Source organism: Paroedura picta, chromosome 3, assembly GCF_049243985.1.
Source record: "Paroedura picta isolate Pp20150507F chromosome 3, Ppicta_v3.0, whole genome shotgun sequence".
Taxonomy (NCBI): Eukaryota; Metazoa; Chordata; class Lepidosauria; order Squamata; family Gekkonidae; genus Paroedura; species Paroedura picta.
Window position 1 is genome coordinate 151,938,631 of NC_135371.1, and position 15,936 is coordinate 151,954,566.

Sequence of the window (15,936 nt, forward strand, 5' to 3'; positions counted from 1 at the left end):
TATGCATTTCAATTTGTAGAGTCACTGAAGAAGTTGAACAAGAGCATTGTCCATCGAGGGCTCATTCCAGCTTGTCTCTTTCCTTTCCAGGATCGTCAGCTGATGGGTCTTGTGATCTTAGGTCAATTTTTAATTCATGCCAGATTTTTTTTAAAGAAATTCATTTAATCAGACTTCTAGGGAACATGGTGACTTGATCAGAAGCACTTTCAAAGGTTTCAGTCCTTTCTCATCGGACAAACTACGCCAGGAACGGAGGAAGGGAATTGGGTTCTGCAGAGCATTCAGGAAACCCACTGGATCCATCAGTCTCCACGGCAGGTGTATACAAGGAGGGGGTGAGGTATGGAGCCTGGCCTTTGGGGCAAAGTGATCTGACCATGGAACAGGATTGGCTGCTATCAGATCCACATCGAGCCTTGCACCAAAGATCAGATCCAGGGTGTGACACGCTTGATGGGTGGTGCTTTTGTTGTTTGTTTTTCCATTAGGAGGTCCTGAGATCAAAACCTCTGGTCGCTGACTCTCTTTTACCCCCATCAGCCCCTGACATGTTGCTTGCACAAGGAGGGTGCAAGTACATCTGCACCATCCTAAAAGGTGATCTGCATCTCTAAGATAAACTTCCTTGAACATACTTGCACTACCTGACTATTTATAGCTTGCTGCACTTGCCCAGTTAAATCAAGCTCCTTTCTCCAGACAGAAATTCAATCAAGGCTGGAATAAATTGCAGAGGAAATTCTTTTCAAATTGACACGGGTGCTCTTACCTTCAAATTAAGCTGTGCACTTGTAGCACTTTGGCTTTGTGTGCAGAAACGGGGGGGGGGAGTCACAAAAGCTTTCAGAGCCCCCTCCCCCCCTTCAGATAGAACTTTGGGGAAAACAAAGGGGAGAGCATTGTGTTCTTTCAACAGACTTTGTACAAGTCACCAGCATTTTAGTCGGCAAAATGGAGCACCATGAATAACAAGCTCAGGAAGTCAAGGTCCACTTGCATACACATCAAGTAAAGCATGTATGCTCAGTGTCTGACTGTGGAGGAAATTCGAATGTGACTCAGGAGCAGAACAAACCTATTGAGCAGACTTCTCCAGTTCTAATTATTCCGTCTTGGAATAAGAGCTGCCTTGTTCAGGATCATGTCTTAGGGCTCATACCCAATTATACATACAAACCAGTTTCGAGCTTTTATAAGTACAGGTCATGGTAGCCAACTGTACTTTATGAAGCTTGAGATCTAAAGACGATAGAGGGAGATTGCAATAAGAGGTTTATGGATGGCAGAGCATCGGTGGGGTATGGCAATACCCTTGCACTACCAAGATTACATTGTCGACCTTCTATGGTCGACCTTTTCTACCATATCTGCTGTGAGCATCTCATTTCCCATTGGATCAAATCAGTCTGCTTCCCAAATTGAATTGGAAACTGCAAGGTGTGCATGTATTTAGCCTGAGGCTTGCTAACCCCATGTCAAACTTCAGAGATGTTTCTCGTTGATGGCAGCTGAGTTGCTGGCATGGCTATCAGCACTTTGTTCTCAGGAGCTATACCCCCCTATTATTTGTTTTTGAGAAGTTATCCCAATGCAGGAGAAAGTTTTCACCAACTTCTTAAGCACTCACCCTATGCCCATGATGGGCAGGATGGAGGGACTTAATTGGGACAAACTTGTTCTTTCTTTCTTTGGTTGTCCACCAAAAATGATTAGCAGTGTGATGAGAACAGGCCGAACTCTTAAGTATTTGTTCACACAACACAGGAAGTAGGTCTATTCTGAACACAGGCAATCCTAAATAGGTCTATTCTGAAGTGAGTGGGGGTTACCCACAGGAATCTGCCTTTAAGATGACAGCTACAGTAGAATTCCACATGGTAGTAAAAAAAGGAAAAGGAAAAAAGAATGTCCAAGTGTTTGAAGGTAAAACCATGAAAGTCAATTGCAAAAATTCAGAAGAATTTTATCTTATATGTACGATATACACACTCCTGTTGTTAAGCTTCAAATGGCTTAATTCATAATTCTGCTGCTGTTGTTCATCTTGCCTGTCATCAGAAACCCTTGATTTAAGAATGTTATCAATATGTAGCCTCTGCTTTTTCATGGAGAGTTCCAACTCCTCCTCTTGAGATGATTCCCTGTAACCTTTCCCCCGTTTCTTTTTTCTTGGACTTATTTCCCACTAAACTTAATCACGGCTAGCACCATTCAGCAAGCAAGCTTTTAATTCTCAATTAGTGCTCCAGTAGTTACAGTGAGTCATTGCTCTCAACCTCTCTGCTTGACTTGTGCCTTAGACTGGCAGGTGTCTGATTTGTAGATATTGAATTTCATTTTCTGCAGCTCACTTCTATACGCAGTAGCACCTGGCAGTTCATAATCAGGCAGTTCCCAGAATTCACAGTATTGTGTCATATTGACTTCAGCTTGCATCAAATCCCTGGCAAAGGTGTGATTTTGGCTGGTGAATGCAGTCGCCACTGTGGCCTCTTTGGTAAAACTTGAAAGCAAGATTTACAGCGATTAACCGCAGGATCTTTTGATAACTCCTTTTGTATTGCATGTTTGAAAATTAACTTTTAAAGGTTTCAAAAATATCTTTGGTTTGTACAGCTTCTGAATACCAGAATGGATTTCTTTCCCTACATTCTTTTCCTCTGTTTAGGCCTGCCTTACGGATGGGAAGAGGCTTATACAGCTGATGGAATCAGATACTTCATCAAGTGAGTATCTTCTTCAAATAAGGGAAGCTTGAAATCCTCCGAGCAACAGCTAGCCTAACAATGTACAATCTGAAGTGCAGTTTTTCAAATAATCCAGCCATTATGGGTGTGGAGATATGCGTGTCAAGAACCTGTGGTGTGGAATATTCGTTGAGTGTGGGAGAGGACTGACCTTTGGGAATTTTGGCATAGTGGTTACAGATGAGCTTTCCTTAGCCATGTCCTCAGATATGTGAAGGGAATATCAGACTGGAGACTCTTGTTGTGCAGATGAAACAGGAGACAAAAGAGCCAGTTTCCTCTGCAGAATAACACTGTGCAGTGGCCTCAAATCTGCAGATGGTTGCAAAGAAGAAAGACACATGGCTTGGCTATGTCTAACCTCCAGGCAGAGCAGTATTTTAAGTGAGAAGAGGCTTTTCTGTGGCCTCCCTGTCAGGCAACTGTTTGGCAGAAGGGGAAAGTCCCCCCCCTCAAAAGGAAGGCCCTCAGGCTCCCCTGCATTGCTCTTGGAAAGGCCTCCATCCCTTCCATCAGGGCCTGTCAGAGGCTCCTTCGCAGCAGGCCTGAAGGGGGGGGAGCACTCTGCAGCTTCCTGCCAGCTGTCTCAGGGTTCTGAGGCAATTTACAGTTGGACATGACAGTTAGGACAGCCTTGGGGCGAAAAGGGCTGTCCAAGCCTTTGTTCTCATCCCCCTTGGCAGCCCTGCTGACCTCCTCTCCCTGCGGTGGTCAGGAGCAGACTGGCAGCCAGACTGGGCTGGGTGAATGGAATTTTGGTCTGTCCTGATGAGGGGCCAATAGGAAGGCGCTTTGCACGCCTCCCCATTGGCTGCTTGGCCCTGGATGGACACTCGGAGGGCCCAATCAGGAGCCGCTTCGTGGCTCCTGATTGGGCCCTCTGAGTTTTTATCCTGGACAGGGCCCACCCTAACTCCTCCCTAGATGGCCTTACTCTTTTATTTAATAGGAGCGGTTAAAGATTGATAGGAATGACATTTCCAGCACAATCCTAAACAAATACACCATTCTAAGTTAATCAAAGTCAGTGGGGTTGAGGAGAATGTCACTTTGTTTAGGATTACATAACTCGTAAGTCATAACAATACAGCAGTTGGCTTAATGAAACTTTCCTGAATTCTTCTATCCCTTGCCAAGCCCCAGCTATTTGTTTGTTTTGTATTTATATACCGCTCTGCCTTGTGGCTCAGGGCGGTTTACAGAAAACATTAGATGAGTGACAGTGCAAGGTAAGTTTGACAACTGTATCAAAAAACGCAACATCATCAATCATAACATAGTATAATATGTTCAGGTGGTGATTACAAATGCAATCCCATAGGGTGGGATTATTTGGATAAGAGGAGAGGGGCTCAGGAGATGTAATTACTGGCCTCAACCAAATGCCAGTAAAGGGTTGGCCAACAGAGAGCAATTCTGGGCAGGTCTCCTCAGAATCTCACTCTAGTCTGTTCAATGGGGCTTACTCCCAGGAAAGTATTTTTGTTGGTTTAAATATGTCTTTTAAGATGTGATTTCATTATGTATATTTAAATATGTCACCTACCCGAGTAGCTTTCAATGAGGACAGAAAGGTATAATTTTTACAAAATAAATCACAGTACAAATTCTTGGGATTGCCCAGATAGTGTCATGGTCTATCCCATCAGCTTAGCAGAAAGAGCTCTGTACTATCTTATGAAAAAGCCTGTTGACAAGATATATGCTCCCACTGATAGGCACTGTTGGTACACCATCTGCCTCTGGCTTTGATTGGCTCCCAAATCAAGGAGTCGAGCAGGTAGTGCATGCCAGCCCACCTAGAAATTTGATTTGCTTCAGATGCTGCAGTTAACAACCATCTCAAACAATGTAGTCCTAAGAAGCACTATAATGTTCAACGTCTTTTGAAATCACTGGTCTTGCCCTGATAATCAGTGAGGTTCTTTATTTCTTGAATTGAGACTGTTGAACTGTCTGAGCTGCACTTTATATTTGTGAATGGCAAATTAGACATTTTAATTGAAAGGCAGGATATAAACAAATACTTTAAAAAATACGTTAAATAAAGTACAATATCTTCATTACTTTTTGCACCCGTTTAGTCTTTTAACCTGATAGCTAATCTCCCTGGCGTGTTTTCTAAATACAGTCAGATTCCTTTTTTTGCATTCTGTAACACTAAGCTAGAACGATTGATTGATTTAAAAGGGTGTATAGGCTTCCTTTCCCCAATGCTGAAGGCCACATACAAAATGTAAACATCCGTAGTTGAGAAATCTGTATCAGGTAGAAACTGCATCAAGTACAACCAATTAAAACTGGAACTTGAACAGCATGTACCAGAAACCCAGGCTCTGATAAGTGCCACTCATACAAGAAAATACTTGGTTTCTTTGATCTTACTATTTCTTCTCTTTGCATTTAGTTATTTCGTTCATCTTTCCACAATGTGGGTGAGAGCAGGAATTTCAGCCAGTTTGGTGTAGTGGTTAGGAGTGCGGATTTCTAATCTGGCATACTGGGTTTGATTCTGCACTCCCCCACATGCAGCCAGCTGGGTGACCTTGGGCTCACCACAGCACTGATAAAGCTGTTCTGACCAAGCAGTGATATCAGGGCTCTCTCAGCCTCACCCACCCCACAGGGTCTGTTGTGGGGAGAGGAAAGGGAAGGCAACTGTAAGCCGCTTTGAGCCTCCTTCAGGTAGAGAAAAGCAGCACATAAGAACCAACTCTTCTTCTTCTTCCTTTAAAGTAGGTAGTCGTGAAGGTCACACCTGGACTCTCACAGTGCCCACCCTAAAGCAAAAACATGTTGTAGCCACTCTAAGGCAAAAAACATTGAAGCCCAAGATGATAATCTACATGGCACCCCCAAATTAGTTATGATATAAAGTAAATAATTGCCAAGGAGCTGTCATGATTGCCAAAAATGCAATCTGCCCTTCTGCCTTAGCCTGCCTGCTGGTAGGGCTAACCTGGGTTTCAAGTGAGGCAGTGTAGCATCCTGATAGTGGAGAATGGAGTTCCAGCGTTGGAAAACTGAGACCAGGACATGTAGGGGAATGAGGTGGTAGAATGTTCCCCTGTGTGAAAAAGCTCCTGGAAAAAAGAAAGCCAACACAGTAATCAAAGATAGGGCTTTCTTATACTGGTCCTCAGTATGAGGATGTATTTTTTTTCTAGGAAGGAACCACTGAACCTTGAATATTCTACCTGCATTCTGAAGTAGCACAGTTCATTTCCAGCCGAGGATCACTTTATTCTCATCTCAGGTGTGAACCTGGCCTAACCATGCTGGTATGTCCTTTTTTAAAAGGTGCATGCAAATCCAGCTCCAGATCTTACAGCATCTAACAGTTTAGCTGCATTAAAAAGCTCTTCTCTGGATGCAAAGCATGACACTAGCAGAAAAATCAGTATCAGTTTCCTGGCCTTTAAAAATACATATGATTACATGCCCGCATAAAAACCCAGTGGAATCATTTCCTGTTCTGGCACATCCTGTGCTCACTGTACATCGCAGTGTCATTACAAAAGGTATTTCCTGAGAAGTCAGAAGAAAAGTTGAGCTTTGCGTCTGATTGCGCCTTTTTTTTTTTTTTTTTGCTCTGTTCTTTTATGTTAATCAATAGCGTCACTTGACAACATGACTTTGGTGTTGTTATAGCAAACTTAGATAATCGGAGCAAAAGGATTAAGGAGGAAATGTGTATGTATGAAATATAACCCTTTGTTGACAAAAGCAAGAAATGATCCCTCCTGAAACGTAAAAGAGAGCCAGCGCACACAGAGTGCAAGTCAACGTCAGATTTCACAAACACATGAAAGAGTTAATCCTCTGGAGTGAGATGTGCAAGGAATTAAGAACAGTCTCCCTTCCCAATTTGTTCTGTAGGCAAACTATAATTAAAGGATTTTCTTAATAATTGTCTTTTGGACCAACCAAACCTCAAAGCATGGCATCCATGTCAGATCTCTTGAACTGAATGTAATAGATTAAAATAAACGTTGTTGTGTGAGAATCGTTCTACAGAGCCAGTTGTACCTAGCCTGGCAGGGGAAGGGGAGGAGATAATGAGTAGCAAATGGCCCTGCTGCCTTGAGTGGCAAAAGATCTGAACTGAGCATTAAACTCCCATGTGCATACCAGTAGAATATTAGGATGGCCTATATACATCTCCATTAGGTTTTCGTGTGTATTGCTGAAAACAAATTTGGTTTGCTTTGTCTGTTGCTGCTTATGCTGTCCTCTCTTAAGGTCCTTTTTGGTTTACCCTGCATCTGCCTGTGTTTGACTAAGTCACGTTAACTGGGCATGGTGGGAAAGCTGCCCTCCTAATGTAAAAATAAATTATATAGAGGCCTCTCATACACTTCAGTATGAAGTTCTCAACTGCAAACAAATCTGTCTTCCGCAAAGGAAATACAATCCATTTTCCCAGAAGCTGAATTCGGATATCACAACAAACCTCGGTTTGTCTGCTATGGGCATTCTTTCCTCCTTTCTCCTTCCCGTTGTTCACACATTTTCTGTTTCCTTCACGGCTACCCATAAGCAGCAAATGAAGTTTCTGAGTCATTCTGCTGCCTCAGCAGAGGGCTACTTGTGCTGATTATGCTCAATCAGATTCTTCGGGGAGTTACACTTTTGAAGCAAATCTGCCACGGTGCAACACCAGGAAACATTTCAGCAAACATGATTTGGGGGATGTCAAAAGATTTCCGTTCCCAGAGTTGAGCCAACAACTAATCAACTGCCATGGAACCTGGTTTTCCACAGTGACAGGTACCAGCTACTTAGTAATCTTCAGCATTAGGAAAAAGCCATAAGATCAGGGCTCTCTCAGCCCCACCTCCCTCACAAGGTGTCTGTTGTGGGATGAGGAAGGGAAGGCAATTGTAAGCTGCTTTGAGACTCCTGGGAGAGAAAAGCGGGATAGGGATCACGAGATTGCTGAAGTGGATAGAGGGTGTCACTCTTCAGGAGCATACGCAAGTAGATGGTCCTTGAGGTACACAGGACCCTAACTGTGTATGGCCTTGAAGGCGAGTACCAGCACCTTAAACCTGATCTGATTAGTATTTGATTAGTAGCCTGGGAATAAAACCTGGGAAATCGGAAGGGTGACTATAGCAAATTTGGGGAAATGGCGTTCCCCCCTCCCCTATCTACAGGCCTGCTTGCCCCTGTTCAAAAGTTAATCTGTTTCATCTGCTTCTTCTAAGCTTCCTTGGCCCTGGGCAACCATTAATCTGTTGCGTTTGAGTCTGCTAACGTTCCTTGGCTCTGTGCTAAGCATTTGATTCACGGGAGTTGGAATTGCTATGCGATCCTTACGGATCTGAAACATGCTAACAGCAGTGCAGCATTTGCGGTGGGTTTCTTCCTTTAATTAACAGGTCCTTTCAAGTACCTAACTGAGTAGCCCAGTCACTTGAATTGAGAAATATGGAAGGGCTGTTAATTAAATGCAGCAAATGCTCCAGGAATATAGCGGCTGAATTTCGCACTAGCCTGGAACAGCATGTTAAATTTCTATAAATATCTCTGAAGCCAAGCTGGATGAAGTGCTGCTCTGCGAAATCGGAGCTTTGAAGGAGCCTAACCAGCTGGCCTGTGTAGCACGCTACAGTGGAATACGTTTATGTGAAAAGCAGACAGGAATAAAAGATTTATACAAAGACGTCCTGACAGGGGAAACATTTCTGGACCCATCTGAGCGGGATCTGATAAAACGTTGACAAGCCTGTTTTTAAAATCATCCGGTGCAACTCACAAGGGGGGGGGGGGAGTCTTTGCTGCCTGAATAAATCAGATCAAAAGTTCAATCATCCAGTGTATTAAACATTCCGTGGGATCGATTCAGTTGACGAAAGCCGCGTGGTGGCGGCTTTAAAGCTTAGGTGCGCCGACTGAAACCATGCGGGAGGCGATTGGCAGTCGGCAACAGATCGGGCTGTTAAAGTGGTATCACTTCTCTGCTTTCCCACATTTCCAAGCAGCTGCATAGGGCAGGCATGTCAGGTTTTAACTGTCTGATCTAAGGCTGCAAGTGACAGGCACACCACAGGATTCCAAGCAATGTGGGGTAAGCTTTTTAGTGACTTATCGTACAGCCTGAACGTGCTCTGTGTCAATCGTTATCAAGACAATCCAGCTTCTTTAACATACACCAGGTGCTTCCAAGGACATACCTGCATAAGGCTTATTTGGGGGAGTGACTGCATTCCTGTAGCATGACTGGCCTCTGCACCAGTGCACTTCCAGGGCTGCGATGATACCCTCTTCTTCCTCCAGAAGTTCTGCAAAGTGGAACAATTACAAGGTTATCATAGGCTGTACAGAGTTATCGTTGTATTTGAAATGTACTTCAGATTAGTTATCTCAGATTGGCTCAAGGATATCCAAAACAAATGGGAAATTTTTATTCTGGAATTTCAAGAGTGCCTTGTTTTCAGGGAGGCACAAAATTGGGAAGGGAGAGGAAGGAAGCTGGGCAAACCACAAAAGGGGGGAAACAAACTCAACCCGAAATCTTCCAATTTGTGTCAAAAGGCCCAAGCTGTAACAAACACAGAAAAAAATATTTATTTTATCGTGTGTATATATAAAATTTAAAAACATCAGACTACACAATTTACAAGCATTCTTGGTGAATGAATATTTCCTATAAACCACATAAAACCAGACACATTTTGACTTCACAGCTTTCCTTAGTGCATACAAATACATTACATATGCAGAACACACATTCCTAGAGTATTGTATATTTTGCACAACCAGGTGTTGTTCTCTTATGCTGTGTGGTTAGGCAAAGAATTTCTTATATATAAGGCCATGGGTTCTTCCTCATTGGTGTCTTGTGCTCACACAATTTCAATCTGCTATGGAATCTCCAATAGCTCTTGATGTGTTTAACATATTGGCATTACTGTCTCTTCAGGTTACAAAGTGACTAGAAGTCCTGCCTAATGACTGATGCTGAGTCTTTTGGACAGAGACAGAGCCCTGGGCCTAGTCTGCACACAATAGATAATGCACTTTCAATGCACTTTAGAAGTAGATTTTCCTGTTCTGCACAGGAAAATCCAACTGCCAAAGCACATTGAAAGTGCATTATCCTGTGTGTGCAGACTAGGCCCAGGTCTATGGCCATTGGCAATAATGAAGTTGTTGTTTCCTATGCGCTGTATAGAGGCCAGGTCTACCCACAGGAAAAGTAATCTATTGGATAACTGGACTGAGCTGGCAGGCAGGCTTCTGGACTCCCACTAGGCTCCATTGCCCTGTCACATTGGTGGGATGGCTCTGTATTCTTGGCCTGTGCATGGCTAGCATGCAGTGTTCCTGGGAGTATTCCTACAGAAATTGCACTGGAGTTTGTGGAAGCCAAATGATGGCCTAGCATCTTTTCATAGATCTTATAATTTTCAGTGGAATTTACAAAGAGTGTATATGAACATAAAAAGAGACCTGCTGGCTCAGACCAAAAGACTGTGCAGTTCATCATCCAGTTTCCCACAGCAGCCATCTTGAGCCCCCAGAAATGCCTGCAGGCAAGGAGGTCTTGTAGTTGGTCTTCAGTGGCATACTCCTCTGAACATGGAAGTTCAGTATAGGCCTCATGGCTAATATCTGTTGAGAGGCCTTTCCTCCATCAATCTCTTTCCTCCATAATCTCTTCTTGGGTCATCTAAGCCAGCGGTAGTCAACCTGTGGTCCTCCAAATGTTCATGGACTACAATTCTCATGAGTCCCTGCCAGCATTTGCTCATGGGAATTGTAGTCCATGAACATCTGGAGGACCACAGGTTGACTACCCCTGATCTAAGCCACTGGCCACCACCACGTTGTTCAGCAGCAAATTCCATAAAGTAATTATGCCTGAATCAACTGCCAATCAAATGAACCTGTGGTACAAAACAGAGATGGTTCATTTGGGAAAAGGGCAGAGAATCATCATAGCTGGCAGAAAGGCATTTGCCTCTCTGCATATAAAATGCCCAAGATGGAATATGATAACTCTTCGAAACACATAAATTAGCAGCAATATAACCAAGTAGAAATATAAATGCAAAGTAGCATCTAAAAGAGCTGGAGTTAAGCTGCAGGGGGTGGGGGGGAAAGAGTAATCAGAATAGCAGCAGATCATAAAACAAATCCTAAAACCAATTACAATATATAAAAATCTTGTCAGATCATTGGTGGGAGGGGTGGAAGTCATCCATCAAACTTCACAGGGGAGTTAGATAAAAATCACATAAAACTTCAGATGAGCCGAAAGGGTTTTGCCTGATGCATAAAAGATTGCCATCTAAGCAAACTGTGAGGAAATGTCAGAGTTGTGGAAGCACCTTTGCATCCATACCATGAGATCTGGCTTTGCATAGTGTAAGAGTTTTATAGTGGGAGCTAGGAGCACCGGGTTCCACGTCATGAAAACTACTGGATTAATTAGGCCAGCCATACTCTTTCAGCCTGATGTCTCCTACCTACAGGGTTGTTGTGAGGATAAAACGTGAAAGGGAGAATGGTGTACCACTCTTCACTTCTTCAAAGAAAGATAGCATTTAAAATATACTACACAATTAGATCGCAACTGAATGTGTTTAGTGATATTCTGTAAAAAAAATGGAAGGACCAGAGTGATGATTACATACTTTGAGCCCAGGGACACCTTTAAGACCAACAAAGTTTTCTTCAAAGTATAAGTTTTCATGTGCAAGCACATTATCTCTGATGCACTGAAGTGGAAGTTTCTACTCCATACTTAGAGGTAGGGGATTTATTACCGCTCCCTATATGTATTGACTGGTGCCACTGAACTCAAACTTTGTTCTGCTGCTTCAGACCAACATGACTCTAAAGTTAAGAGTTAGTTCATCAACAATAGTCCCCCAATGTGCACTTGTACACCTCTGATTGATCTATATCAGCCATGCACTAGATGCTACATCAGCTAGGGTGGTAGAAGAAAATGGGCCCAATCCATCCAACACTGACCTCTGTTAGGTGCTGCTGATTTCAGTGGGAGAATTAATCATATGCTTAAGAATGCAAAGTTTCACAAGTTTAATAGCCTTAATCTCAATGTGCTTGGATTGGATTAATTCTGCATAGGATGACACTGTAACTCACCATTTGAATCCATGCAGCTTAAATGTATGTTATATTCACTGGGGCCCATGCTTGGTGTTTGGGGCACTTTTCACAGGACAGTGTATGGTGTTAAGACAGAATTCCTCATCCTTTCTTTAAAGTTCATACAAATGAAAGTACTGTTGTGAATGCATGTTGATATGTTAGAAGCCACAGGAAAGTTGTGTAGGCCACGCAGTAGTCATGGGATGGCGCTTCAGGGCTTTACATGAGTCCTGGATCCTCTTCAAGACTAGGAACATTACTTATGCCTGATCACAAGGCGTATAATTTGCATAGCTGGTACAGTTTTCAGAATTTAGCTTTTCTTCACGTGAAACTTGGGTTGCCTTGCTGTGTGTGTGTATGTTTTTAATGCTCATACGTTGCCCTGAATGCATTATCCAGACGATTGCGCCAACACCATAAAATAGAAACTAGTAGCAATGTCAGCACGTTGCTGAAAAAACCCACCCCAGCTGGTCTCTTCTGTCCTCCTACCACATTTAGTGTTGCCATGTTGCAGCTCAGCATCATGAGACTAACACCCCCAGGTAGGAAAGGTCTTTTGCTGTCCTCCTACTTCCTCCTACAGCTTACATATGTGTGAAATCTAAGAGGATTTGCCCTAAACTGTGCTTTGCTGCTTTAACAAAAGCAAGCTCTGCCTTTTCCCAATATACTGTGTACCATCTGGGGAAATAAAGAAGCTTTTAGATATAAGGAGTTCCTGGAAGCTGCAATGCAGCTTAACAATTTTCTGAACCAGGCTTTCTCGACCAGGGGTTTCTTGATGGTCATGGAAGGGTTTCCCCAATGGGTGAGGGTTAATTAAATTTTAATATATATATTAAATTATTAAACATGTATTGGGTGATATGATCATATATGGTCATGTGAACATGACCCCCCCTCCCAAAATTGTCAGTGATGTGCCTGGAGGGAGTGGGGGGGGTCATGTACATAGCTATGCTTCTCAACAACATTCTGCACAATCGTGATACTTCTGGGGTTTCTTGAAGCCTCAAGAATGTTTCAGGGGTTTCTCAATAGTAAAAAAGTTGAGAAAGGCTGTTCTTGAACCCTTCTGGAATGGTTTTCTAAAACAAGGCTGTTCCTAAAAATGTAAAAATCAACAGTTCTAGGTGATGTTGCGCCCTTGAAAGCTTATTGACTTCAATGGATTTAAAAGGGTCAAACCAGAAATATCAAGCTCATTTATTATGAGAGCCGGATCTGAGATCAATGTAAGTTTTTCATGCCGGACCATGGCATGCCATAATATATAATAACAGGGACTGGAGATATAAACTTTATAAAGGACACAGGCAAGCCCAAGTAACTATATTATCTTTTTATTCAAAATACAAACATGCTTAAAACATTCTGATAAGCTCCAAGATGGTGGGTCCCCACCATGTTCACCCACTCAACCCCACAATGAGTAGGACACAATGAAGGACAGGAGGACCATGTGTGTTGCTCCCAGGGTGAAAACATTCTAGATGGGCAAGATTCGGAAAAGAACTAATGAAAACAAAACCCAGACATATTGTGAGTATGTGTTGTGGATTGAAAGCAATTGATATACTAGGGCAGTGGTCCCCAACCTGCAGTCCGCGGCCCGTTCCCTCTCCCCGCCCCCCCCCCACAGTAAAAAACTTTCCAGGCTGCAAGCTTGCAGCCCGGGAAGCTTCTTACTGCGGGAGAGGGAATTAGGGCCACGCATTGCATCGCGAGAATGCCGCGCATGCACGATTTCGGCCGTGCAGCGCGCATGTGCGCATGCGCGGCCCAGCCGCTCATGCGCGCTGCGCAGGCGGGGCAGTTGCCCTGCCGGTCCCCAGCCGAAAAAAGGTTGGGGACCACTGTACTAGGGAACCCACAAAAGCCCCAATAAATGTATTTAATCATATGCAAGACTAAGAGGTATCATAAAAAGGGAGGTGACAACCCTTGTCCACTCACTATAACTTCTGTTATTCAGAGTACCGGTTATATGCAGGTCACGATGTCACATTTGCCACCCTTCTTTTCTCTTTAGAAATCTACGGAGGGTCATGACCACCTCATGCCTCCAATCTTCTCCCTCCCAGAGGCATCCACAGACAGGAGAGCACAGCTGCTTTTAACAAACAGCCCTCGCTCACACAGAGTCACTGTGGACAGGGCTCAAACACTGTTCCTGTTTCCCACTGCCACCATTCGTTTATAGCCTCTAATATATGTGTATAGACTGAGATATTAAATGGTGTGTGTGCTTCTGTCCCTTAGACATGCAGTCCATGGTGTTGATCAAAACAAGAAACTTTTACTTATACGAATAAAACACAGAGGAAAATACAGTCTATAAAACAACGTTTCACTTCCTTTGAACTTTTGAGCTGAGCTCCTATACCCTACAACTGGGATACTTTAGTTACAGATTTACTATTTTCAGCCTATTCTAGACAGCTTTTCTATACAGTTCTGTACTAGAGAACCCCTTCACCCCAAAGTGAATATCAGTGCAAATTTCTAAGCCCCAGTACACACACACACATACACACACACACATTCACTCACTGCGCAATAGTTTGGGCTATTCCCACTCTGAAAAGCAGTAATATGGATTGTTCTTTGGCGTTCCAAAAAATGCACGTTCCACAGAACAAAGCATACAAACAATTGCCTCCCCTGTAGAGATACTCTCTTTTCATATTGAGCGAGATTTTTGATACAACCCATACTTATAACACTGCCGCACCTTATTTCCCCCAGGTACAGTATTTAGTACTAGGAGATCCAAATTTTAAAAATCATGATAATAATGCTGGAAGTCAGTCATGGGGATAATATGTGGCTAAAACATGTGCAGACCCAGAAATGCTAGTAACTTGGAGTATCATCGTCTCTGATTCCTCTCATTCTGCATGACTTGTATCTAGGTGGGACCCAGGATTATTTGCATTGTCCTTTCGGTGGTCAAATTGACCCCCCTCTTTTGTCTGAAGAAAAACTGGTAGAATCCATACCATTGTATGGTCCAACCCTCTGTGTCCCTCAGAGTATACTTTAGTCTCTTTGATGTTCTCTTTTCATTTAGAATCAATTTGTTAGCTTCTTGTCGTCGACCACGCAGCACTCAGTGCTTGTGTCTAATACACTTGTCAGTGGCTTTTTGATGGGGGAGAGAGAGAGAACGAACACCCTGACATATAAATAGGATTTCTGCAACACCAAAACGATGCTGCTAAAAGATTCTGTCCGCTTCATGCATGCCAAGATTTTAAAACAAGAAGGAATCCATTTTTCATGAAATAAACAAGATGGGTTTCTGATAACAACTGCATACAATGTTTTTCAAGTAGACCTGGATGAGCAGAACATATTGTGTGACTATAATATTTGTCCTTTACATCCAAGTGAGCAGGTGGGAGATTGCAGCACTTGAAAGAGAAGAATGTCTGTTTCCGTTGATTCCTTCCCTTCTTGAAGCTTTTGGGGTTTTTTCCAGACCATGAGTAGAGACTTAAAGATTGCCAGCATTTATTCCAGGATTAGTACTAAAGCCCGTTGAGCGCTGTAATGCAATGGGCACTAGTTCATGGTTTGGTGGGGGTTATGTGCCTCACTTGGAAACTATCAACCCTAAGAGGAGATCTCTCCCTGCACAACAGTCCTGAGCCAAGTCAGGTTCAAGCCCACCTAGGAAGTGTGGAATTCCAGAACATAAATCTACACCTATCAGGCAACCTTACCTCCTCTCTGCAATGTTTTCTTGATCTGAAATAGGCTGGGGGTGCTATATGGCTAACTGGGTGGCTGCAGAAGCATGATACCCTTTTGAGGCCCCACTTTCAAACCTCAAAGAATATTTCTAACCCAGAGGTAACCAACCTCCATGTGGGGTCTGGAAATCTCTGGGAATTACAGCTCATCTCCACACTATACAGATCAGCCCTCCAGGCAAAATTGGCTGCCCTGGGGGGGGGGTAGATATTTGAGGCCTCCCACACAGGTTGTTGTGGTGATGGAACACTTGAGGCCTACTGCACAGGATTGTTGTGTAGATGAAACAGGA

The 15,936-nt window shown here is 43.3% G+C and overlaps 1 protein-coding gene across 6 annotated transcripts in view; it reads left to right on the forward strand.

The window, feature by feature from the left end:
- STXBP4 (syntaxin binding protein 4) overlaps positions 1-15,936 on the forward strand; it is a 161,028-nt gene that overhangs the window by 117,356 nt on the left and 27,736 nt on the right. For 5 of the 6 annotated variants that reach the window (XM_077328682.1, XM_077328680.1, XM_077328681.1 and 2 more), the window contains one exon: positions 2,672-2,729. The exons of the other annotated variant lie outside the window; for it this stretch is intronic. In XM_077328682.1, the coding sequence (XP_077184797.1) occupies positions 2,672-2,729 (58 nt within the window). The remainder of the gene's footprint in view (positions 1-2,671; positions 2,730-15,936) is intronic. 6 annotated transcript variants of the gene reach the window in all.